The following is a 27,667-nucleotide window of genomic DNA, read 5'->3' on the forward strand; positions in this document are numbered from 1 at the left end:
TTTGTAGCTTATAGTAAAACATTAAAAAAAAAAAAAAAAAAACCTTTATTTTTGAGAGAGCGCAAGAGGGGGAGGGGCAGAAAGAGGGGACAGAGGATCCGAAGTGGGCTCTGAGCTGACAGCAGTGAGCCCATTGTGGGGCTTGAACTCGCGAACCACAAGATCATGACCTGAGCCGAAGCCCGACCCTCAACCGAGCCACCCAGGTGCCCCGTAAAGGGACTTTTTAAATAATAGGGTCTGCTATTACCAAGGGCCAGACAAATTTTAGGCAAATTACCAATAAAGTTTTGTTTGCCTTCCCTGCCCTGTTCCCTCCCTGCACCTGTCTGCCAGCTCTGGGCATTTCTTCTGTGCCACCCTCTCTCCTCTGCACCCTACCCTATCCATCCCCAGCCTGCCACCCTGGTGCCTTCACCACGTCCCCCGCTTGGGCAGGAGCAAGCATCCTCAGCTAGCAAGGAGCTAGGTATGGGACCCTGTGAAGTAGACGACTAATAGCCCGACACATTAAGGAGAGAAGTATCCTTCATTGGCTATCAGTTCAGTCAGAGATCATCACCCCTTTCTTTCCTCCCACCTGTAATGTCATGTTTGCTAATGCCTTCACTGCTTCTCTTATTCTTCTTAGACTAAATGTTTCATCTGCGGGATTGGCAATGACTACTTTGACACGACCCCTCATGGTTTTGAAACACACACCTTACAGGAGCACAACTTAGCCAACTATTTGTGAGTACCCTTGATCAACGGAGGGGCCAGTGGCCGGGGGAAGGAGTGGCAGATTAAAATAAACAGTTGTGTCCTCAGTGTCCCCTCTGTGGGTGCCATTTCTGCCTATTCCTCTGAAAAAGGAGAGGTGATTAGGAAAAAACTTCAAGGAGCCCCCAAGAGCCTGCACCTTTGTCTCTATTCTCTGCCTCTCCCGGGTGTTGACAGATGGGGGCTGTGGGCCGTTCCTACTGCTAGCCACGGTCAGCCCCTCCACCCAGGATCAGACCCCATACATCGCTACAGCCATTTCTCTTTCTCTACTGGACTTTTCCTATCACCATACATGCATTCTCTTTGAAAATCCTAAACAAAGCACAAAGGCTACAGCCCTACTTTTACTTCCAGCTATTATTGCCCTGCTTCTTTCTTTCCTTTCCAGCAAAACTTAAAATGTCTGTGTTTACCGCCTCCCTTTTTTTTCTCTTCCCATTCTCCGGTGATCCCATTCTGGTCAGGCCTTCCCACCACGCCACAGGGGCCTCCATCAGGGCGGTTGGCACCCTGCGTTTTGTTGGATTCCATGGTCAGTTTGCAGGCCTCACCCTGCCCGTCCTCTCCTTGAACATATGAGCTCTGCAAGCATGGGATAGTTGTGGGTGTGGGTGTCCCAGCACCTAGAGCTTGGCCCCCTGGAAGCTCCAGTAAGTATGGACTTGTTCTGAGGCAGAGCATTCACTCAAGAACAAGTTATTCAGAGCCTGTTGTGTGCCATGCACTGTGTACGAATCCTGTACCTTAGAGAATATAGAGTACCTGACTATACAGCTTCTCTCCGTGATCATTTTCAAGAAAAGAAAAAAAGCCGCTCCCTGGCTTAGCTCTTCCCCGAGTCAACATTTTATTGTTGCGGAAAAACTAACCTCTCTTGAGGATGGAACAGCCCTAGCCTTTGGGAAAGGTGTTATTGTTAAAGAGAAGTAGCAAAGACATATTTTTTTTTCCCTAGAATGTGAGTTCAAGACGAAAACACAAATTAAAAAAAATCCTAACGAGAACAAAAACTAAAAAAACTTTAGCATACCCTACAAGTCGTGAGTATTCATGATTGTTCATTCTAAGAGTTTTCATCTCAATGGAGGTGACTGGGATGGATGTCCTTCTATAAAAAGGGAGCATTTGTGAGGACTTGTGAATAGAGGAATGTCAAATGGTGCTATGTGGCCCGCTTTTACGTCTTCCCAGAGCACTATGTATTGTAACAATGTCCCTTCTGGCTCTGTGCAGCTCTAGCAGCAAGCTTGAGAGAACCCCCTTATTCATGTTTGAAACTCCCCCTAGAAACAGTGCTTTGTCAAATAAGTGTGCGAGGAAAGGAGTAATGTCCTACATGCCCGGGTATCAGACCTCATAAAGCTACTGGCCATACCTTCTTCTTAGTCTGATCAAGGAAAAGGGAGAAAGGAACCAAATCTGTTCATAGCTTCTGAAGCTATAACCCTAAGGACACCCCCAAGGATGTGAAATCTGGGGCCCGGGTCCTCCCCGCCTCCAGCCTCACAGTCCTATACTCAGAGGGCAAGAGACTGGCTCGTTTGGAAGTGGTCTCTGAGATCATGCACTGTGAGCTGAATGATCAGCCCCCGCCTCCATGGATCCTTGTGTGTTCCAGAAAAACAGACCCAAACCTCAGACCCATCACAGTTAGAACAAGTGAGACTACGTGGACTTTTCTCGGGTATCCATAATACAAACAAAACTATTTCTGGAAGAGTCGCAGCAACTTAAGGACGTTAAATACTTTCTACCTTTTCCATGACCTATCCTTACACACACACGTCATTTCAGTTCTACGTTCACCTATTAAGAGCGTTTTAGTCACCATTTGGTTGTTTAGGGCTTTTTAAGAAGAGGGCCAAAATGCTTCCTCATAAATTGTCTTAGCTCAAGGTTTAGGGACAAAAGAATTTCTCCTCACAAAGAGTAACCAAACTAATGTCTTTTTCTCACTTATACCTTTTTTCTCTTGTTCCAGGTTCTTCCTGATGTATCTGATTAACAAAGATGAAACAGAACACACGGGTCAGGTGAGAAATAAAATATCTTAAGAATCATAGCCCTGCAGTCTAGAGTTTTCTGCACTTAGAATTAGATTGACTAAATATATTACGTTGGATTAGAAAACATGTGACAAAACACCACTCTTCCCCTGCTACCTGAACTCATAGCCAGTGAGGAAAATGGTCTGAAAGTCTTGTCACAGAAGTGTTAGCAATGCTTGTCTCTCTGGCTGGTGGGTTATGAGTGTTGGTTTTTTTGTTTGGCTACGTTTTCTGACTTTCGGTCATGATTTAAATTGCTTTTGTAATAACAACAAAAAGAAAATGGCATGAGCTTAAAACAAAAGAAATAATAAAATAATTCTTTGATTTAAAAAAAAAAATCATAGCCCTGCATTGAGTTTCCTTTTCAGAAGCCTTGAGACTCACCAGAGCATCGAATGTCTGAAGTAGACCGATGTTTCCCTTAGCGTCTCACATGCGTTCTTCCTCTGTGTTATTCTGCCATCTCTTTGTGACCTGAGAAACCCCACATCCTAAGGCAACTCCCGTCTATTCCTCAAGACTTTCTGGTTATCCTTCCCAGCTAACACTGACATTTTCTAAACCCTTATGGTTACTGCTTCAGAGTAGAATAGCTGGAGGTGGGGAGAACATTACAGAGAAAAAGACAAGGAGAAGCTGAGTGGGCGGCTTAACAAAGAGAGTAAAATGGTTTGAGAGACAGCCTGAGAAAGATAACCACCTCATGTGTGGGTGACGCAGGGAATGTGGAGGTGTGGATAGTATGAGTGAAAGTATGTGTCAAAAGGGATTCTGTGACTAGGATAAAGAAATGCAAAGATAGAGAACAAGGGAAAAGAAGGTAGGTTATCAAGTATTCCAACATCATCAGAGTTGTAGGAAAACTTCACAGCTCACACACTTGTGAGGCACTTGGTTCTGGATCTGCCTTCAGTGCCCCAGGTGTCTGCCCGAGCTAGCACTCACTGTCCCCTCATTGTGCATTATTCTGCCTACTACCAAGTACCAGTGGCATAGAATGAGCTTATTTCTAGATCTTTAAGCAATTTACTGGCAATCATTGCATGGTGTTCAGTGTTGTGAGTTTTGCGGGGGAAGGAAGGAGGAGTCGGGTAGGGAATGACGTTTTGCTCTCAAAATAGTCTAGGCTGGGAACAGAGCAAGGAAGAAGGTTCTAGTTGGGCCTCATATAAATGAACCCCCCCCCCACCATTCCCAAAGGGATATCTACAGAGTAAAAACAATGCAGGTTTTAGCTTACTGTGGTTTCAAAAGAAGTACCCTTTGTTCCCATTGTTTCAGGAATCTTATGTCTGGAAGATGTACCAAGAAAGGTGTTGGGATTTCTTCCCAGCTGGTGACTGCTTTCGGAAACAATATGAAGATCAGCTTGGATAAATCAGAAAGAAACTCCACAGTTCTGGACAACTTCCAGTGGAATAAATCCTTTTACAGTTCTGCAAAATAATTGAAATGTGACATATTCTAAATGCCTCCCTTATGAGAAAGTGTTTGTTAAAAATATGTGAGATCGTGGAATTGATTTGGCTTTTTGTGCCTAATGGACATAGCCCTGTGGGAGACAACCTCTCAAAATGTGAAAAGAGGGCAAAGAAGCCAGGAAACTATAATTGAATACCTTCAAGTTTTTCAGTTGTAATGGAACTGGTTTGTCACAATGGCAGTCACTGAGGAAAGGACTAGAAATATGAAGTCTTCAACAGACTGTACCTGAAATTTTACACACTTGAATGTCACATGACAGTATCCACTAGTGACTCATGATCTGAACTACAAAAATCATTTTAACTGCAAATTTCTCCCATGGTACTTGCTAGTGAATGTATTCAGAATCAGCTTGAAAAGCTTTAAGCAGTTACAGAAATAGAAAAAAAAAAAAACACACTTTGTCGACACTGAAATATCGATTAAGTGCCTTAAAAAAATCTCTTTAGATATAGCTATGCAAATTTTTTATGTTTATGTCCCAGATGGACATAGTTCCATTAATTAGTTGTGATCTTCTGTCTTTATGAAACTGCACTTGAAGGTTATTCATATAATTTTTTTTTCCAGTAACAGCTTGTCAACTGCTGTTATTAGAAGTACTGTACTGAAAATCCAGAAAAAGTTCAATCTTATGCCAAATTGAGTACTGCTTTCTGGTCCCCTTGTAAGTAGTGGAGCTGCTGTGTTTAGGTGAATCTCCTTAAATCAAAGGAAGTGCCCACTGCAATAAAGTAATACACCCCACTCTCTGGTGTTGGCGTCTTGCGTTGCACCTCTTGCGGCTGACTCCGCAGCCGCACTGGGACAGCTGGGAAGAGGGACACGACACAAATGGCCTAAAACCCCACCCAGGAAAGAAAGGAAGTCCACACACCAGCGTTCATTTATTTGGGCCAAATGCATGCCTTGTTGCTTGTGTCTATCAGCAGCACCTGTTCTGCCATAAACATTGAAAGGAAGGAGGCTGGAAACAAGAGCCCTAACATCCCCTGCCCTTAAGGGATCTACTAGATCACTAAGCCAGAGAACAAATGCAAGGAGCCTCTTAAAGGTATAGTCTCATGTTGTGGAACACAGAGGTAGGCTGTACCGCGGCAAGCGTTGACGGCGTGGGGCATGCTTGTAAACCAGCTGTTCTGGAAGGACAGCCTTGGGCCCGCCCTTGCTGACAAGGCCACCAAAATTTGCTTCAGGCACTTTTTTTCGTTTTTCTTTCTATACGTTAGGAAATCATGCTGTCCAACCAGTCTTCAAGCTCTTCCTCGGTAACAGTTTTTGATGTACTTGCTTGCTCCGGTTCCACGTTCTTTTCTTCCACCACAGAGGGCTCTGCAGGAGCTGGGGAAATAAAAGCAGTGTTAACAACTGCACATTGGTCCCCAGAGTGAGGGTTAAGGCTGCCTTGGGGCTTGTTCCATGACAGAAGTCAGCCCTACCTGTTTGCTTACAACAAGGGGAAACGTTCTGTTATTCAATCAGTTACAGTAATATCCTCACAATAAATGGGGTAGAGATTTGCCCCTCTAGTTATTCTGAAGTTGCCTTTTACCGTTCACTAGTTTCTTAAAAAAGACCAACAGCTCAGTTTTCTTTTGACTATTGTAGCACTCCTGGAAAGTCTTCAAAGGTTCTCAAAGGCAGTGTGTGGATGCAGCAGTCACCCTCGGCCTCTCCCTATCAGACGGGCCACTGTCTTGCAGAGCGCACACAAGGGAGGGAGTGCTCTTTTGTAAAAAATAAGATCGAAATAGCAAGCAAGAAGTCTGGAGAGTTGGTTAACTGGCCTGTTCAGATAGTCGATTAAAAGGCCTGCTGATGCACAGCTGAGGACCAGAAGCTTAATGCCTTTTTATAGCGCGAGTTCAATCTGCAGCCTCGGGTTTAATATTGCAGTCAGGCAGGTAGCAGCTTTGGAAGCCGGGTGTATCGAGTAGGAGGAAGGGTGTCAGAAAGGTCAGCTCAGGGGGAAGTGGGGATATGAGCACAGAAATAGATGTCCACGGACCACAGCAGATCGATGTCAGACGCTGATGGAGATGTGTATGGATGGGACGCAGGTGGGGCTGTTTGCAGAAAAACAGGAAGAGGGATAGGGAATCAAATGGAAGCCATACCTTTTTCTTCTGGGGCCACCTCCCCATCTTTCTCAGATCCTCGGTCCTGAGATGTCTGGTCTGGTAAGATGTTCTCTCCCTCTTTTATAGGTGCATCTAAACTCAGCAGCAGATCTAACTCTTCCTCCAAGGGGCCTGCTGCTGACTGCAGTGGGCCAGTGGGTTCCCGGGAACCCTTTGTGGGACCTGGGCTATCTTTACCCAGGTACATGGGGCAGCCAGCAGCAACAGACTTCAGCTCAGCAGACCCCCTTCCTCCAGGCCCCAAGGGCCCTTTTAACTGCATCCCTCGTCCCTTGCCTTCATCATTTCTCTTTGGTTTCACCTGAGGAAGCTCTAAAGGAAGGGTGGTCTGAAAGAGAAGCATAAAGAGTTAAAAAAATCTTGAGTCCTGCCACATTTGCTTAAGCAGAAACAAAAACAAAGGAAGCCAAACTTTGGGCAATGGCTAATTCTATCCAGACAGCAAGTCCACAAAGGGTCTCGAATTCAGGCCCTGCCCCAGCACCCTTCCTTACTGATGGGGGCTAAAACATGGGAGACCTCACTGAAACACAACAGGGCTGGGCCTCCCCCTCTGCCCCACCTCCACTGTGTGCTAACTCAGAGTTGAAATCAAAAGGGCCATGTCTTTCTATAACTGCCCTGAGAGCTGGCAGCACCACAGGTCTATATGAATGTATGTATACTTCCATCTGTGAGGACATAAACATCTGTAAAAGGCACCGAGAAGCAATCAGCCAATCAATGTGTGAATAAGAAAGGTGAAGGGACAAGCTCCCCAAGATAAGAGGGACGCTTGCTAACATTTGAGTAAAAAATGCCAGACAGGAAAGAAAACATACTCGATTACATTCGTAAAAAGTACAAAAATGGGCAAAACTAATCTTTAGTATTAGGAATCAGGATAGTAGTTTTTAGGGCAGTAGTGACTCGAGGGAGGGGTGGCTTCTGGGGTGCTGGCAATATTCTGATTCTTGCTCTGGATGCAGATTCCATGGTTATACATACTTATGCGTGCACCTTTCTGTAATGACTTAACAAAAGTTAACTCTTCAGGGGACTGTAATGTGGAGCGAAGACTGAGAAGCTCCGTTCTGGTGGGGAGGCGGGGAGGTATGGGGTGACCAGCATGGCAGCAGGGTGGGTAGATGGAGAATGAGGTTCAACTACTGTTGGCAAACCTGTCCCTGCATTTAAGCATCCTGAGCAGATCCAGCTTGCTAATGACCCCTCAGGGCTTTCAGAGCACTATGGCTTGACACATAAATATTCATCATTCTCAGTGTGCAAGATAAAGCTGGGATGTGGTCTTTCATTATAATCCTGGAGTCCTTGAATTTGTTCTGGATTGGGTGTCTGGTGTTGCTTTTTAAACTCTCCCAGTAATTCAAATGTGCACACACAGTTTGCTCTACATCACTGGGTGGGGTGGGGTGAGATTTAAAACTAGGACCCGGGTTTTCAAAGTTCCTGTGATTGTTTCATACCTTTCTTCTAAGGCCTCCACTGATACGACACCCTCACTTTCAAATGCTCACAGCGCTTCCTGTTTCTCCCTAAGTCCTGAGGCCCCATCACCTTCATCTCAGTGCTACCCTGATGTGTAGTGCTAACAACCATTTCTCATTCTGGGGGACCCAACGATGCATGGCGGGACTTGGAACATCTCTGGACACCCAGCAGAGACAGCAGTGGTTTCCCAATCCATAAGAAAACCCCAAACACTTCTAAAGCTCCATGGCGATTCCCCCTTAGAGGCAAATGCCGTCCTCTCTACTTCTCTGCCCTGCCCTTAACTGTCCTCCAGCCCTGAATTCAACCCGCGTGGGTAACCAATTTGTGCATCTGCTCCAGCGTAGCATCACATTCAGGTGCAGAATGAAGCTGATCATTTTAGTTGCCGCGATTCTATTCACAATTAGGACTGCTCAGGGTTTCGCTTTTTAAAAAATTCAGTGGAGCCACAATTAACATTTTCAAGTTCCTCTAGTATCATCCACTGGGTCTCCTCGTCTCAGTTCATTATTCAACTGCTGTCTTACGCTGGTGTCTCCTACATTTATGTTTTCAGCCCTTAATTCTGCACCATCAATTTCTCTATCCAACTACTGTTTGCACTTTGCTATCTCAGAGGCACAAACCCGTAATGTCCCAACCTCGCCTTTCCTGATGCTGCCCCACCGTCTAGGTGCACAAGCTGCAGAGCCTAGAACAATTCTTCGCTTGCTCTCCATTTCCAGTACTTGACCAAGTCCTGCCAGTTTTACCCACAGGTGCTCAAAAGTAAAGTCAAGCTCTCTGTCACCTCCACCATCATCACCCTAGCCCCAGCAACACGATCACACAGGGATCCCATGGGACCCGTGCAGCGGCCTCCTGTTTTGCTTCCCCTCCTCCACTCTCCTCCACCACGTGCCCGCACACACACATTTACCAGACACTTCTGCCTATTTCCCTAGTCCACTCTCCACTATCCTGCAGCCAGAATGGCCCTTGCTATTATCATTATGAGCAGTATTGCCAAGGTAGATCCAGTTGGGTCACTCTTCTTTAAATTCCAACTCAGACGTTGTTCTACTTTGGATCTCAGCTAATCAGACACTCCTGCAGGAAAGGCATTCTTAAGCACACCAAAGTAGATCGGGTTCGTTATTACGTATGCTCACAGCACACTAGGCTTCTCCTTCGTAGGACTTAACGCAATTGGGTCACTTGCTTGATACTCCAATTTCCCAACAGATTAAGCTCCAAAGAGCAGGAACGATGTCTGTTTGATCACCCCTTAGTGCTAACAAAGAGTCTGGCACATAAGTTTGTGAGTAAAATACCAGCTAGACTTTATCTTTTTACATTTCATTCAGTTCCATTACCTTTGATCCTTCAAAATGTTTCAAATGTAAAATGTTAAAAAAAAAAAAAAGAAAGAAAGAAAAGAAAAAAAAACTCTAAAAATTACTTAATTCTCCCTTAAAACTTTTCAAAATGCTACCTTGATACAAAACCCTCAGATTTACGAAAGGAAAAGCTCACTGAGAGACATTCTGCAGAGGGATATTTTTCACTCGTTTTTTCTTCTGCTGCCCTAACCCACACTGGCTGGAAGATGCTATCGGGGTTTTTACCTGGACCAATTCAGCAGCGACATTGAGTCGGAGCGAAAGAGGCAGTTCTTGAAGGGCACGAACCAATGACTCACAGTCCACATAAAATGCCGAATTCTATCAACAAACAAAAAATTACAGATATATCAGGTGATGATTACAAATGACCTTTTAGAAAAAGGCAGAAGATGATAGAAATAAACCATCATTATAACCCCAAGTTATATCCTATTATTAGTTCCATTTGACAGATGAGAACACAAGAGAAGGAAACAAGTCAACCCAAGTCCTAGAACGAAGATACACCCACCTTCAGGCGTGTCTCTCCAAGGTCTGTGCTCTTACCCACATGCTAAACTTCCCCCCAGAAGAAAATGAACATCAAACTGCTGGTACTAACTGGCCCAGGACAACCCCTGAAGCCCCCTCCTCTGGGAACACTGCACCCCAATGACATCCTGACTCTCAGCACGGCCGGTCTTTCAGCTCTCCTCCCTTGACAGGACCCCCCAGAATCACACTCCTCTGCCGAGACGCAGCCACCGATCTCTTTCCCCGGGTGCTGCTCTCCATCCCTGCCAGCCCAAAGTGGTCCCCACCGTATTATCTTCATTCACTGATGACATCACTTATTTTATGTCACGCTTTTTCGTTCATTACAAAAATATTTACTGATCATCTACTTTAGGTCAGCCACCGTGCTAAGGGCAATGCACGAGCACGGTCTCTGGCTGGTTCACCTTTGAACAGGCTGCATCTAATAAAATATCTAGTAAAGAACAAGTTCTCAGTGTTCTGATGAATGAAGAAGTTTAGGATTATTTGAAACCCTCGGGATAACTGAAACATTCTCTGAGAGTCAACACGGCCCAAAAGGAGTTGAAATGTGAGAGGTTATCTGTTTGCAATTTGTCCTAGAATGCTAAACTGCACCTCAGGCATCTGCCCACACCGACTCAAGCAGACAAATAGTTTTAATTCCCTACTTTCTCCATGGGGTAATACATACCCTATGTAAAGTGACAGGCAGTCACTTTATAAGTAACACCCCCCGCCGCACAGTGTGGTAAATCAATGCCCATCCCAAACAAGTAGACATCACACCAGTCCAGGGGTAAAATGAACCACTTACAGTGTGCATGTGTGCAGAGCTAACAGCAGAATGGGGAGGAGGGTGCCCGACCCTTGGGCTTCAGGTCTGCTATTCAGCCACCTGCCTGAAGCTGTGGACAGATTGTGTAATCATTGTACCAGACAGTATGCCCTAGCCATGGAGTCAGGGAGCCCATGACAAGCCACCACTCATTCTCTGTGCTTTGTAAAAGGCTAAGAACACCTGTCATCTCTCATATGGAAACAATCAGTCAAATCCCACTTGGAAAAGAATCGAAACTCCTTGGGATGGAAGTATGGCACGAACACAAAGCGAATGAGGTGGTTGGCCTTTCTGGATTCGCTGAAAGGCTTCTGTGATATTTGTCATTATTTTTATAGCTTTATTCTTCTAATTATAGATAAAGAGTTATCTAAAGCTATAAACTTGAGGATTTTTTTCACCTGATACCAAAAGCAGTATGAGGGGGAAAAAATTACTTTTCAACTCCAAGGGGAAGTTTCACAGAAAGGGAAAGAAGAGAGGCCCAATGGCAGAGCAATCCACACAAAAATCATGACTATAAACTCACTACCTTGCAGCCCAGTCTATGTGAGGAATTCACACAGATGGCCAGGTGTAAAGGTGAACTCTAGCTTCAAAGACCTGTATAATTTAAGCTTCCCAGACATTTTCTGAACGGTTTCTGTAACGGAGACTAAACTGTACATGAATGACTACTCTTTTCTACACGGAGACTCTATCTCAACAATAATGTAAGGATGTTAGTCTCCAGCCTTGAGCAGAGCCAACCCGCATTCGAGACAAACCATCTTACCTGTTTTGGACACGACGCTTCACCATCCCACTCCTTCTCCTCGACAAAGCGGAACTGAGAGAATGAGTCCCCTAGAGATAGAAGAAAAAAAAACCCACAATTTTATGCAAAAGCCAAAGGAAAAGGCTCAGTTCTCTATATTTCCCCTCTGGCATAAAAGTGCCACTTCTAAAGAGCTAACTGTCCTGAATTCGGCGACATCATTCAGTTGAAGTTCTTGGCTTCCACATCCTTACACAGCAATCTGTGTGTGCCCTTGAAAATATTGTTGGTGCCATCATTCACCGTTTCACCCAGTTCTCAGTAAGCCACCATCTCCATGCTATTCGAGAGGCAACAAAATAGTTCAGGCCTGCAGACATGGCCATCTACTCGTATTTAGCACATTTTCATCTCATCTGCTTAATGTATGCAAGGAAACAGAGATTTATGATTTGGGGAGCAGGTGCAGCTGAAAAGGCAGAAGAAACGAATTGAAGGAAAGAAATTCTAGACTTACCCACGATATGACAGACTTTTACTATCTCTCTCAGGTGAGGTGACCGTCCTCAACCATCACTCTAAAACTCACCTGGTTAGAATGTCACATGCAAAGTAAAACTCAAAGAAGGTGCACAAAATTAGTTCATGTGAGTCCTGGTGCGCTGCTCTGAGCTCGTGGAATAAAGGAAAATGAACACGTAAGATCAGCATAAACAAGCGTGAAAGATGATCCTGGACAGCAAGCTTTGACACAGGGCTTATTTTGTAAATGCATACTTATTTGGTTATCTGCATTAAGAACATCTAATTTATACATGAAGAATTCTTTCTCTCCCTAGCTTTCAGGATTCTCCAAAATGTGATCCTCCCTCAATAACCCATGTTTGCTTCCTATTTCTTCAGACTTTCTGCTCGAGTCGACCTCTTTTCACGTTCCAAACATACTTCATATTCTATCCTAGGCTCTTTCATTTTCAATCCTCCCCCCTTGTCTAGAAGACCCACACACTTCTACCCATTCATATCATATTTATACTCTTTTGTGATACCTCTCAGGTGACTTAACCATAGAATCCATTCTTCTAAATTAAAAGAGGAAAAAGGAAGTGAAGAATTCAAAATTAAAGAGACAAAGATAAAATTAGACCCTATACTACCCCCATCATTTCCAAAACACATGGGTCAGAAATATGAACATTTGGCAAGATCAAATTAAAAGCAAAAAGGACCAAGAACACCACTATTAGAAGGGGTAAAGTTAATACTCTTAGTCATCAGCAAATCAATTTGATCCCTCAAAAATTATGACAATAAAGGATCTGAATGATATAATAAGGTTTTTTATGTATATATAGATATGAGTATGTGCACATATATATTATGATTGTATCTGTGTACTCTCTTTATAAATATCTGTGTGACATTAGTTTTTAAAAAGAGCTATAAAAAGGCCACCAAAAACCTCAATAAATCTGAAATGTAGCAGTATTTGCTAATGATAAACATTTATAGCACATATAAGCAAAGGGTTAATATCTCTTACATACAAAGAGCTTCTGCAAATCAACCAGAATAAACCACCTAGTAGAAAAAGAGGAAAAGGAGTGAAAATAAGAAATACCATTTGCTAATATATATAAATATATATTATATATATAATTATATACATACACATATATGAATAAATTAAAAATCAATCTGGTAGATTTTTTAAAACTTGACCAAATATCTGAATGCCATATTCACTGTTATTTTTGGCATTCCTGAACTTCTATATTATAAATAATGCTATATAATATATAATAATGCTATATAATAATGCTATTATAAATAATGCTATAATCATTATAAATGATGCTAAGACTGCATAGAATAATATATAACCAGCACAAGGTATCAGTAATACAAACAAGGCATGCTAGACTGTCTAATATTTGAATATTCACTTTCAAATACAGGTAAGTTTCCAACAATGGCTAAATAGCTTGATGTAAACCAATCCTCTTACTGAGAACAGCTTAGGAACACTAGGCCAAAAAGAGCCACTTAGCACACAAGCGACAAAGGTCTCAGAAAGAAGAGAAGCTAAGGAGGTAAGCCTGACATTTAGAACTGCTTTTCCCTTTGAGGCATTTATTCATTCCCACAGGTGGTCCTGAGAAACTGAAGAACTGAGCATAAAGTAACAACCAGGGAATGCAGAGCGCTTTTGCTAGTTTTATGGTACAGGGCAGACAAAAATTGGAATTCAGGGCCCAAGGATGAGGAAGAATCTTGGAAAACCCAAGACATTCACATGGGAGCCCTGATGAGTACATATTAGAAGTGGGAGTTGGGGGGCATCTGGGTGGCTCAGTTGGTTGAGTGTCCAGCTTTTTATTTTGACTCAGGTCACAGTTGTGAGATTGAACCCCATCAAGCTCTGTGCATGGAGCCTGCTTGGGATTCTCTCCCCTCCACCATTTGCATGCTTTCTCTCAAAAATAAATAAATAAACATTAAAAGGAAGAAGGAGGAGGGGGAGGAGGAGGGGGGAGGAAGAGGAGGGGGGAGGAAGAGAAGGGGGAGGAAGAGAAGGAGGAGGAGGAGGAGGAGGAGAAGGAGAAGGAGGTGGAGGAGAAGGAGAAGGAGGAGGGGGAAGGGGAGGGGGAGAAGGAGGAGAAGGAGGAGAAGGAGGAGAAGGAGGAGAAGGAAGAGAAGGAGGAGAAGGAGGAGAAGGAGGAGAAGGAGGAGAAGGAGGAGAAGGAGGAGAAGGAGAAGGAGAAGGAGAAGGAGAAGGAGAAGGAGAAGGAGAAGGAGAAGGAGAAGAAGGGAAAGGAGAAGGAGAAGGAGAAGGAGAAGGAGAAGGAGAAGGAGAAGGAGAAGGAGAAGGAGAAGGAGAAGGAGAAGGAGAAGGAGTAATGGTGGGGATGAAGTAGGAATAAGCCAGACCTCCCACAATCTGAGGCAAAGCTATAAATCATCTCAGTCTCTGATTCTGCCCATAAGAAGCAAAAGTAAATCCTTTTTGGAGGAAAATGACATTATCAATAGCCTAAAACTATCTCTACTATTTTTCATAAACAGTGTCCAGAGTTCATTAAAAACCATCAAGCATATCAGGAGAGGAGACCAAGGTAACAAAAAACTAAGGTGACGGGGGGAGGGGGGGATAAAACCCTAAAAAGATCCACAGAGGTTAAGATATTTGACTTATCAGACATGGATTTTATAATTGAGCAATGTAAACATTTTAAGAATAGGAAAATCTACAAAATCACAATGACATCCACGAAGTCATCATGATTCATATAAAATGTACACATAAAAAATACAAAGAAGAAAATGCTTGAGGAAAATGAGATGCTGAAAACACAATTTGCTTACAGTAATCAAACTTCAAAAAACACATTTTTAAAATTATAATAAATAAATCGTAGAGAGGCCAACATTGAAAAATAAGCTTGTTCAAATGCCTCCAAAAGAATGCCAACCCCTCTGATCCTGTCACTGAAGGTGAAAGAGTATCCAGACTTGTGGAAATCATGAATCTTAGCATTTCAAGAGTGCTTCTGGAAGAGGTGTTACCGAAATTCTTCTTCCTCAATTATACTGCAACATGCACAAAAACAATGGTGATAGTACCAAATGTGCTACTCCTCTACCCTGTGCATCAGACATTTGGACATGTAGACCTCCTTTAAGTAAAACAGCACAGGGGACCTGGTGGCTCAATCAGTTGAGCGTCTGACTCTACGTTTCGGCTCAGGCCGTGATCTCCCGATTTGTGGGATCAAGCCCCATGTCCAGCTCTTCGCACTAGGTATGGAGCCTGCTTCAGATTGATATTCTCTCTCTCTCTCTCTCTCTCTCTCTCTCTCTCTCTCTCTCTCCCTCCCTCCCTCCCTCCCCTACCTCCCCCCCCCAACCCTGGCCCCTCAGCCCCTCCCCTGCTCACACTCTCTCAAACAGACAGCACAGTTCCTTAACAATCTATTCAATCCTGCTCCTGCTTTACTCTCTTGTTGGAAGAGTTCCTGGTCTCACACTCACATGGTGAGTCCAGATGGAGAAGTATAAAGTAGAAACCAATGAACAGTGACAGCTAACTGTGGTTGACAATGAACAAACATGGGTGTCTCAAGAGCTGTAAGCATTCAAAGTTTCGGTCACACTGTATGTTCAGATGGTAATTAAGGCACAGTGTAATGGACAGAACTAGAAAGCATAAAAGGAGTGCTGTTCGTTCTTTCTTCCTTCCTTCCTTCCTTCCTTCCTTCCTTCCTTCCTTCCTTCTTCCTTCTTCTCCTTCTCCTCCTCCTCCTCCTCCTCCTCCTCCTTCTCCTTCAGCCAAAGACTAATTTCATGAGTTACAAGAGGTTGTGGGCCTGCCTTGTTGTGTACTTACACAAAACCCTAAAACAAGATGGAGGAAGAGCCAGTACCTGTTACACAGGCTGCTTGAGCAACAAAAGCCCCCTAATATTCTACTTTGATAAGAATGCCAAAATCACAGGCCTGCTAAATCCAATGATAGCTTATTAAGAACATGATTTATTCACTAGAATTTGCTAAATAAGGCAGGGGGCAGATTTAAACGAAACTGATATACTTTGAGAATACACATTTTTCTAACGTATAAGAAGTCTCGTATCATTCTATCGCAGAAATCATGGGGAAGCTGGTGTATATGCAAGGAAAGCCAAGATACAGATACACGTGATATTGAAACAATTCTGTTACATCTTGAAAGTCAACCACATTAATTTACTGCCACAATTTTAGAGCCAAAGTTAATGACAGATTTTTTTCAAATAACTAATTGTATGAGGCAACAAAAATATTAGAAAGTTGGATATATGTGTTGGCAGCAATCTTAAGTATGCTCCTAAAAACATCGAGAGAGTATGTTTCTGGCAGTGCACAATGCTTCAATTTCTGAAATTCCTTCCATTAAACTCTTGATCGTCACACAAATCTCCAAGGCCAGTGGTTAATGAGGTTGTAAGTCTTTACCTAGACTATTACCTAGTTATTATTGGAGAGGACGAGGTTAGTTGCTGAGGGACAACATTAATATCAGCGGTACTATACTCTGTGTAGTATATTATAGTGACTGCAGGAATAACCCAACACCAGGTAAAAAGGAGAATATATATTGTCAAAATTAAATCTGACTACTATAACCTTTTATTAAAAAATTTTAAGTTCTGTTAAGTTTTCAGATTTTTTTTTTGTATTCCAGACATCCATTCTATGACAGTGATATTTAGCTTTAGTTTCAGCTAAATATGACGTACCACTTGACCATTTGGCCAAAATATGATTTTGGTGTGCCTCCAATATTCAGTTAGTGACACTGTACGAGGCATTTGAAAAATAAGGTAGCTTATGTAACGTACAGCACGGTGACTATGGTTAATCCTACTGTATTGCATAATTGAAAGTTACTGAGAGTAGATCTTAAAAGTTCTCATCACAAGAAAAGAAAATTGTAACTATGTAACAGATGTTAAGTAGATTTGTGGGTATCATTTTACAATACATGCAAATGTTGAATCATTATGGTGTACACTTAAAGCTAACATAGTATTACATGTCAATCACACCTCAATTAAAAAAATAAGGTAACTATATGTACTGACGTGCAAAGATATTATTTCAACTGCTACCTGAAAAAATCAAGTTTTAGTACAGCATAAATAAGATATATATGCATGCAATATGCATATGCACACATGCTATATACACATATGTATATATCACAAAAATACTAATATATGCATAGAAATAAGCCAAGATAATTATATACCTATTTTAAGAATGATTCTCTCTCAGAGGTTGGGATTAAAGGAGACTTTCCTTTCTGCATAATACATTTTCCAGTTGAATTTTCCTTTGTAAACAACAAGCACATGTTACTTTTGGAACCTAGCCACTAGCCACAAAGAAGGAAATCTTAAAAAAAAAAAAAAAAAAAAAAAAAGCTAAAATTTCTTGAGGGCGAAGACCTTCTCAGAACGCATTTAAGACAAAATATGCATAGATCTCATAGGCTGGGACCACGGAACCATAGGTGTCATTCATTATAACCCTCCCTTTGTAGAAGAATAGAGAAACGTTAGGTCTAGACAGGCTCAGTGGTCTAACCAAAACCAGATGGTCAGTTAATGGCTGAACACCAACACCTCTTGAGTCCTACCATTTGTTATTACACCTATAATTAATAAAATTATTTCCACTAGGCTTCTTGGCTGTCTGAGTTTCCTAGAACAAAAACAGGTAACAAATATTTATGACATTTGATATACTAACATTAGACAAGCTGACATGTTGGAAGATATGAAAATTCAAACTCAAAAGTAAATAATTCTTCACTTTAGGAAAGGGATTACTTCAGGGGTTCCTTTAAATAACCACAATACGACTTTTAAAAATAAAACAGTTTCACAGAACTCTGTTAATGGTAGTATTCTGCTAATGATAGCACTGGAGAAATAAAGGTGATGACCAACTCCGTCACTGTATTTACAATACCCAGGATTCTCACTCTGCCTTCCTTCCCAAATTGGTCTAACACAAGTCTTAGAATCAGTAACAAAGCGGACACTACACTTGTTAGAATTCCACAGTACCATATTAATATGCTTTCAAAGAGCTTACCATCTAGTCATAGATAACACAGCTTTGGATTATAAGCTTACCCTTTCAGCCCCACCAGCAAAAAAATTGAAAGCACTTAATACAACCATGAAGCTCTCCAGAGGAAGTTCAGGTGGGATAACAAGGAACGACCTTTATGTGGGCAATAAGAACCCACTAAGATTCCCAGTTCCAACAATATACATCAGGTGTACATGAAGAGTGAGCGCAAAAGACAGAAGATGTGCCCAAGTCTAGTAATACCTACTAATTCAGTAGTGGCAGCCAATTCCCATAACTGACATCTGTCCTATGTATTTGGAGCTCTTTCTCATAAAACTGGCCCAAGTGGCCAAGTTGCAGTGCATCCTTTCAGAAACCAAGTCTAGAAAGCAAGAGGAATATATCACTAGTTCTGAATGAATACTTAGTTTTAAGCTCCATTTTCCTGGCTCTTTATCATGATCACATTTGCCATACAGCCCTGAGAATATGCCCTCAACCAGGACATAGGTCTCTGGGAAATCACAAATGAACTCCTTAGGCTGACAAGTTCACAATCTTCATAGAAAGAGAGTAAGTCCAAATAGTCATCACGATGGCTGCTATAGGAAAATGAAATATACCCTTTTATTCTCTCTGAATTTCTCTATTCTCATCTATGAGATATTTGGGAAGTCAAGGTGGATCCTAAATCCACAGGCTGACACAGATCACACCAGAGATGACCCACAGTTTAGCTTAAAGGACATAAAAAAATCTTTGCCACCCAATGTCTAGACTAGCTCCCATGGATGAACTTTTCTAGATGTAGATGTCAAACACTTTGATATTTACCCAAAACAAAGCAACAGCTAACTCTTTGTGAGAAATATTATACAAGCCACTACAGTGATTAATAAAAAAGTTAGGCTGAGCCAAAATAACAGGAGAGGTAAGAAAAATCTCTCCTCCTGCTCAACAGTGACCTATAATTAGCTTTCTCACCAGATGTGGGGCCCCAAAAGCCCCTGAGCATCAAATATCCACATTGAGCACTACATAGTAAGATGTGCCTATCTTTCCAATGCCCCTAAAATGTGGCTTTCCCATCTGCATGGATTATGTTGAAGGAAAAGCCAAATACACTCAAGTACCCTAAGAGGGTTCTAGGCTTTATGAGAGAAGGATGATGCTGACATTCTGGAATTTAGAATCTAGCTGTTTTTCACAAAATAGTTGGTGAATATCCTGTATTAACCCTGTACCATTGTAGACAATCTCGTAAAATCTGTCAGATCAATTCTTTTTTTTTTCTTAAGTTTGTTTGTTTGTTTGTTTGTTTGTTTAGAGAGTGTGGGAATGGGGACAGGCAGAGAGAGAGGGAGAGAATTCCAAGTAGGCTCCACACTGTCAGCACAGAGCCTGATGCAGGTCTAGAACCCACGAACCATGAGATCATGACCTGAGCTGAAATCAAGAGTTGGATGCTCAACTGACTGAGCCACCTAGGCGCCTCAAGATCAATTATTTTCTGAAACAAGGCCAACATCAAACCCTGGCACAGAATTCCAAGATGGAAGCAAATGATTAGACAAGGCAGAATAAGTAAGAGAAATGAAGGACCAATCCTCAGCCAAACAATGGAATCTTAAGATGTTACAATGACCTGTAGTAAAATAGTGCGTCCCTTAGGATTAGGTCTGGCTGTGTGTAATGAAGACCTACGAATTTATGGCTTAAACAAGATAAGAAGTTATATCTCTATCAACCAAATGAAGTTAACACTTAGGCAGTCAAATGCTGGCATGGTGGCCCAGGTTTCTTCCAGTTCATTGCTCTGCCATTCCTATGAAGACTCTTCTCGCCATGATTTAAGATGATTACCAGGGCTCCCGCTGTCCCATTAAAATTCCAGACAGCAAGATCCAAGAAGACTTGAAGAAAAACGGGCAAAAGGCATGCACCATCTGTCAGTTATGTTTTCCCAGAAACCACCACAGAACATTTCCACTTATTTCTCTTTTGGCAGTAGCATATTGTTTTATTAAGCTACAAGGAATGTGGGATAATTGATTTCTTCCCAGGTGGCTGTTGGCCCAGATGAGAATCAGGGGTTTGAAGAGAAAGAGAATGAGTATGGGATGGGGAAGCAAGCACAGTTGACTTTGAATAACACAGTTTTGAACTGCACATGTTCATTTATGATTTTTTTCAATAAATACAATACTGTAAATATTTTCTCATGACTTTCTTGACATTTTCTTTTCTCTAGCTTACTGTGCTGTAAGTATATGATATATAATATACATAACATACAGAATATGTATTAATGGTTTACATAATCAGTAAGGCTTCCAGTAACAGTAGCCAGTAGTAGTTAAATTGGGGAGGGGAGTCAAATGTTATACATGGACCTTTAGCTGCACGGGGGGTTGGCACCCAAACCCTGTGATGGTCAAGGGTCAATTGTACCCTCTCTGACAAATTATCAGAAGGTCCTACTCAAGGGGTAGTTAGTAAGGGTCAATTTCTAGGGTAGTGATTGTGCTCACTGAAGTGTGAGTTGTCTCTATTTCAGTGAAATGCTTGTAACATCCAAACTTCTCAAACTGTAGTTAAAATTAACTTTAGAGAATACATGCCTTTCAGCTTTTTTCTCCAATTCTGATCTGAGGTAAGTGTAGGATAAATTTCTAGTTTCCGGCATAATGTAAGAATTTTACCGAAATAGTTTACTACCTTTCTCAGGGGAAATGGGCATATGTGAAGTTAACAACTTTAGGAGTAACAATTCATTTATTTAGTAACTTCTTCAACTTCAAGAGTAACAATTCACTTACTTAGTAACTTTTTCATTCTTTCATACAATTTTCAGCACAACTATGTGCCAAACACTATTGGGTGTTAATAATATAAATATATAAGACACGCTCCCTGCTCTCCTGGCTCTCAGATCTGGAGTTGAACAAGTCAAGAAGGGGCTACACAAAACACACACACACACACACACACACACACACACACACACACACACAAAAGGAGGGTTAAATTCCTTCCCTAAACCTTTAGAAGGGTTTGTGCTGTCCCTTTCTTGTTTGATGCCTATATACACATAATGATATGCTTATGGTGTTGATTTACTTAACATATTCAGCCCAGGGATGCCTGAGTGGTTCAGTCGGTCAAGCATCCAACTCTTGCTTCCGGCTCAAGCCATGATCTCACAGTTCACAAGTTCAAGCCCCACGTCAGGCTCAGTGCTAACAGTGTAGAGCCTGGTTGGGATTCTCTCTCTTTCCCTTTTTCTGCTCCTCCTATGCTTTGTCAAAATAAATAAACTTAAGGGGAAAAAAGATTAAGTCCACCTAACAGCTTATTTGTACTTTATTTATAGCCTTTCTGACACCCAAAAGTTGGCAAAAACCATCATACAAATAATCAAAGGTTCCATGACTAATACCTCAAGTAGACTGCCCTCTAATGCCATCAGTAATCTTATAGTGACACACAATTCACTTCCAGAGAGAGATGAGAAAGAAGAACAAGGCCAACGTCAAACTGTCATTACCTGGAAAATAGCCTGACACCTGTAGAATGATGCTTAGGTACACACACACACACACACACACACACACACATACACACTTCAGTGCAGTAATACAGAAAAAAGCACAATCCCACTAGTACTACAGTACTCTCCAAAGCTCACTTTGAAACTCAGCAATGTGGTCTCCTAGCAGAGTCAAACCTTGCCTGAATTCCGTGGCCTATCATCCGTTGCTCCTTATTGTTTCATTTTCCTGTCTCTATACTGAGTACTATTTTGAAAATCAATCTACCCTTATTATTACTTATGTCTCTCAAACATGGTTATTTTCTACCTTAATCTGCCCAAGTTTTCTTCTTGCAATGAAGAGTTCTCCATCAAGGTTAATGTCAAATAATCAAAAGCACCAAAGACTGCAATCCGACGATGGAACAGAGGGCTCAAAGCACACCCTCAGAGGACACTGTTTGCTGTTTGCTGGAGAAAATGTCTGAACACTCATTTCTATCAGGAATATGAGATTGCTTTCAATTTGTTGTTTACCTGCTAAACGTATGCCAGAGTCTCATAAGTGAAGAATTAACAAGTCTTCCTATTGTCTTATCTTTGACTTGTCTGATTATTTTCTTACTGTACCTCAGTTCACTGAAACCATCTCTCTGGTACTAATTCACATCTTAGTATAAAATCCAAACTCACACCTTTTAACTGCTGACACCTCTTCCTCCAGCTTCTATTCTCATTTGTAAGATTCTATAAAGCCTCTTTTGAAAATCATATAAGGATTTTCCTAGTCAAATTCATTTCTCAGAAACATAATATTCTCCATAAAATCTTCAGTTGAGCATCTCTAGCAAGCACTAGTAATACCCAAGCTGAAGAGAAGAGACTGTAAGCCAACTGCTTTTACTGACGTCAACTCATGTAGGCGACACAGAACCTGTGAAAGGGACTCTGAACTTCTTCTTCCTCTTGGTTTTCTTTTTTAAACTTTCCCAATTCTGGTTTTTGAGGACACCTGGAATGAGTTTGGCAGGGCAACATGTCCCCAGAGAAACAACATGAGCAGAGGCCTCAAAGACAGAAGGGAGTTTGGCCATTCGAGAAGCAGAAGAAAGGCCAGGATGGCTCAAGTGTGGTGAGGGGTGAAGAGGTAAGACATGACTGAAGAGAAGGTGGGTCATATTCTTCACGTGACTCAACACTTGCAACCAGTTACTAAGGTTTACTGCTCAGCGCTGTAGTCCACAATAATAGCCAGGCTTATTAGCAAAACTCAATTCGTCCTACGTATCCGTTAAGCACATTTTACATGAATACCTAAACACATACTAACTCTCAAGTGATGATTATCCTTAAGCTGTTTACAGAGTAAATGAGACAACACCAAACCAAACCCAAACCCAAACAAACCGAAACAAAACAAAAACACAGAAACAGAAACAGAATAACATAACATAACATAACATAAAATAAAACAGCAGGGCCAAATTGTCACCTTCAAAACATAGAGGGTAGAAGATACAAAAGTTCTCTTTGTCCACATAGGATAATAGCTCATTCTAATTAACATTACCGTGGCTATATGCCATCTCTCCAAGCCATTCTTGAGAACCTAGAACCCAAACATGAAGCTAAGGAATTGGAGGAGCTATCCTGACTGGTAATTAACTCAGGGAAAAATGTTGTGGGACCTCTATGAAATGTTTGGGAACAGACAAATCTCCATGCCTACGAGCATGCCATTTCCTCCTAATTAATATCCAGAGTCGCTAATCTGGAGAGCGACAGACTTTTAAATAGTTAGTGACAGAAGGGAAAAGGAAACATAGTGGGACAGAACGAAACCGGGGAGAAGTATACACCTCACCTAATAACATGGTGAATCCCTGTCACCTGTCCAGATTAGCAGAGAGGGAGTTAGTGTTAAGTCTCTTGGGTCTCTGTTCTTACTCACTGGCCCACAGATTCTAACCCTGGTATCTGGCACTGAGTACTTAACCCTGTCTCCTAGACTTTAGCTATTTAAGACCACAGTTATTTTGAACAGCACCTTTCCAGAACCAATCCCTAACTATGAACCTTGGCCTAGGCCGGCACTCCCAGGCCTGCTGGGATCCATTTCATGGCTATTTTTTTTCTTCACATAGATGCCAGTATTTATTTTGATGATAAGAGTGTTCAACACTTACGTGCAGCACTATGAAGCAGAAATGCAAACAATGTGTTCAGAAGCCTTGGTATTTGCTATTACTGAACATATTTTGATGAGCACTTTTTGGGTCCTGGAATTATTTATATAAATGATATACATTACTTTTATCAGAAAGTCACAAGTTGCCTTGGTAGATCTGTTTAAGGCTGTCAGTAGTAAGGATGTTGATTCTCATTATGTAAGTGCCTTACAGTGCACTTGGCTTTCTTTAACTTAAAGTTTACATTCCACATCTCGAATACGGAGTCTTTTTAAAAATCTGATACACAAAAAACACAAAACTATATGGCAGTAACTTGATAAACTGAGTAACTTGCGGATTATACCAAAGGATTCGTGAGCTCACATAAATACAGGTATCCTTCACTCTCCAGAATTTCACACTATGCCACTCCACATTTACGAAAGACCTACAATAAATAGTATGGTAATCGCTTTTTTTTTGTAAAGGCAAAAATCCTCTTCCAATTTCTTTCAGTGAGAACAGGGACTAATGTAGGTCATTCATAAAAGTGAAAGGGCGTAAAGCAAACTTTAAGAAAGTAGAAATGCTCATCGCTTGACAACATTTTGGCTTCAAAGAGCTTTCATAGGAACACTCTGCTTTCAGATAGCAGAGGAAATCTGTACTGAGATCCCTTGACATCCTTAAAATGTGACTGACTTCCTAAAAGCTTTACTTAACACTTTTCAGAATACACTTATGGTTAAATTAAAGGAACATCAGTGGATTATCTATAAAAAACACCTGTTGTTTGGATGCCAACTCCAGTGTTTTCAGTTTGATGATCATGTTTGTGTTTTATTGTATACCCAAAATAATCATTTTGCTTTTCACGGGTATTATCAAAAGTAGTAACACTTCTTCAAAGTTTCAAAGCTCAACGTAGAATTTATACAAGTGCACTATCAGAGGAATAGCTCTAAACCATTGGTGTATTTCTTATGTTTTAGGAGTAGAATGAGGGTAATAAATGTTGGGTTTACTGCTGCTTTTTTAAAGGAAGAATTATCTTCTCTTTTTACTACGACTATAGGAGAAACTTTGGCTAGGCAAGGAACCAGTGGAATCTGTTTACCAATTCCATTTGACAAGTTTTAGCAATCATTGTGACATAATTAACCAGCTTTTCTCCATTTCATGTTTACTGCATTTCCAAGAGATGCCACTGGGCAGAATTCAGCAAGTTAAGGGCCTAATTTATCTTAAGCATGTACGTATGCAAATTTAGCCCCATCTGGAGCCTGGTATCAACCAGATAATATGTCTTTTTTTAAATTTTGGCATCTACCCCTAAAGTATAAGGTGTCTTTTTTTTTTTTAATTTTTTTTAACGTTTATTTATTTTTGAGACAGAGAGAGACAGAGCATGAATGGGGGAGGGTCAGAGAGAGGGAGACACAGAATCTGAAACAGGCTCCAGGCTCTGAGCTGTCAGCACAGAGCCCGACGCGGGGCTCGAACTCACGGACCGCAAGATCATGACCTGAGCCGAAGTCAGCCGCTTAACCGACTGAGCCATCCAGGCGCCCCTAAGGTGTCTTTTTAATAACAACAATAATATTACAATATGTAAAATGGCAGTGATTACATAATAAATTAATACTATTAAATATGCACATAATATTTAAATATCTCCATAAAATGCATAGGTTTCTCTGGTGGACTGGGGAGGGATGGTGAGGAGATTGTTTTTATTTTGTTGTTTTTTTTTACATTTATTTATTTATTTTGAGAGAGAGAGCGAGGGAGAGAGAGAATCCCAAGCGGGCTCTGCACCATCAGCACAGAGCCCAGTGTGGGGCTCGAACCCACAAACCATGAGATCATGACCTGAGCCAAAATCAAAAGTCGGACGCCCAACCAAGATGCCCCAGGAGATTGTTTTTTGTATCTGATGTACTGGTGTATTCAAATCATAATCCAAATAAATACCCATAAGACATTTAGTTGATGTGTCCCTTAAATATCTTTAGCATTCATAATTTATTTGTTGAAGAAACCAGACCATTTGACCTGTCAGTTTTTTCACTTCCTGGATTTTACTGATTTGTACTTTCATATTATCTAATCTGTTCTTTTATTCCTTATATTTCCTATAAACTGGGTGTTAGAATTAGAGGCTTGATCAGATTACAACTGAATTTTCTGGAAGGATGCTTTTAAAATCAGAAAATTAATTAAAATTTATAAGGACAGAATCCAATTTTAGATAAGGGTGTAATGTTGGCTTTTCGAGTTATCTGGACAGGAGGAAAGTATCCCAGATATTGGGATACTTTTTGCCTACTACTCTTTTCCTGAAATGTTTAGGAGATGAGCAGATCCTAAAATTGCTCATCAGTAACATCATTTAGTAGTGAAATTAACATAAGTAATAACACAGGAAAGTTTTTTTAAAAAGTGATTAATACACAACCTGTTGTCATCAATAATGACATCATATAACATCCAAAATGTTAACTGACAATAAGCTTTTCTTCAGATGAGAACAGATTAGTTCATGATCACCCACGGAAATGGCTGGATGTTTGTATCCCCTTTGGAACTTTTGTTTTCCAAGGAAAAGGGGGTAGCAAGTAAAAGAGAAGACAGTCACTTTCCATGCCGCTTCCCCATCTCTGTAATTTAGAGATGGGACACAAACAGAAGCAGATTTGTGTACAAAGTAAATTCAGAACTCCGTCCTAAGAAATTTCAAAAAGCGGTGCATAATTAGAGATTTCTAAAGAAAGAATTATAATGCTCTGGGCTGGCTGCTTTGTGGGGCTTATGGAATAACTCTTTTTATTTTTTTTTTAATCCTTATTTATTTTTGAGAGAGAGACAGCGCAAGCACGAGCAGGGGAGGGGCAGAGAGAGAGGGAGACACAGAATCAGAAGCAGGCTCCAGGCTCCGAGCTGTCAGCACAGAGCCTGACGCAGGACTCGAACTCACGGACCCCGAGATCCTGACCTGAGCCAAAGTCGGACGCCTAACCTACTGAGCTACCCAGGTGCCCCGGGATGACTCTTGCCCCAGCGAGTTTCACACATTGAAGAGAAGGAAAGGGTTCATGCATTCACCACACATGGGTCCCCCACCGCAGTACCTACAGCATCCCAATGTCTACAGGCTTGGTCCTTTCATTTCCTCTGCTGAATATGGCAAATAGGCAGCCCTCTTCCTCCCACTAATGCAGGGCTTCTAACTCTAAGGGACGGGAACCTAAACTCCTTTCTGCTGCTCCACATGCCTATGTCCAGTCAATTGTACTCAGGTTCTCAAGTTAAATTTTAGTGAGTGATCCATATTATGCTCATTTATTTATAACTATCATTGTGAAAATGTATTATTGCTAAAATGGTCTTTATGTCAGAATTGTAATTGAATTGTAAAGTGGTATTTTGTTACAAAATATAATGTCAATTTTTATCACCCTTTTTTATAGGAGATGTTAAAAGATTTTCTCTTTTCTGGTGGTAAATGAGGGGAAAAAACAGCTATTTGAAATGTCAATGTTTCTAAACCCATTATATTTTTAAAGCTGTTCAAATGTAATAAATTCTGGCAGTGCTTTCCTTTGGTTTCTTTCTGAAGAGGTCCATCCGGCTGCCAAATGGGAAGTAGATTTTTTTCTTGAACAGTTATATGTGACATTTAAAAGCTGATAGTTCTATTTATAGATGTAGTCTTTCAAGGTAACTTAACTGTCTTTAGAGAAAGCTTCGATTATGTAGTTTACCTATTTTTTTCAAACTTTAAAAGGTTTTGATAGCTTGTATAATACACAGTTAACTTTCCCCCTTTCTTGGTTTGGTTGCTGGGCCTATGATCACCTAATGGCATGAAGGCCATAGAAGACTGGCTTCACAATGAGACACTT

The 27,667-nt window shown here is 41.3% G+C and overlaps 2 protein-coding genes across 2 annotated transcripts in view; one reads left to right on the forward strand and one right to left on the reverse strand.

Annotated features, from left to right (window-relative positions):
* RYR3 (ryanodine receptor 3) overlaps positions 1-5,048 on the forward strand; it is a 524,284-nt gene extending 519,236 nt beyond the window's left edge. Inside the window, exons 101-103 of the mRNA XM_053889214.1 lie at positions 632-732; positions 2,747-2,798; positions 4,098-5,048. Of these exons, the coding sequence (XP_053745189.1) occupies positions 632-732; positions 2,747-2,798; positions 4,098-4,193 (249 nt within the window). The 3' untranslated portion in view covers positions 4,194-5,048. The remainder of the gene's footprint in view (positions 1-631; positions 733-2,746; positions 2,799-4,097) is intronic.
* Positions 5,049-5,169: 121 nt separating this feature from the next.
* AVEN (apoptosis and caspase activation inhibitor) overlaps positions 5,170-27,667 on the reverse strand; it is a 199,278-nt gene continuing 176,780 nt past the window's right edge. Inside the window, exons 4-7 of the mRNA XM_053888723.1 lie at positions 11,454-11,524; positions 9,544-9,639; positions 6,419-6,770; positions 5,170-5,642 (exon numbers count right to left, since the gene is read on the reverse strand). Of these exons, the coding sequence (XP_053744698.1) occupies positions 5,527-5,642; positions 6,419-6,770; positions 9,544-9,639; positions 11,454-11,524 (635 nt within the window). The 3' untranslated portion in view covers positions 5,170-5,526. The remainder of the gene's footprint in view (positions 5,643-6,418; positions 6,771-9,543; positions 9,640-11,453; positions 11,525-27,667) is intronic.

This window comes from Panthera pardus, unplaced genomic scaffold (assembly GCF_024362965.1).
Source record: "Panthera pardus isolate Hobbes unplaced genomic scaffold, ASM2436296v1 HiC_scaffold_24, whole genome shotgun sequence".
Lineage (NCBI taxonomy): Eukaryota > Metazoa > Chordata > Mammalia > Carnivora > Felidae > Panthera > Panthera pardus.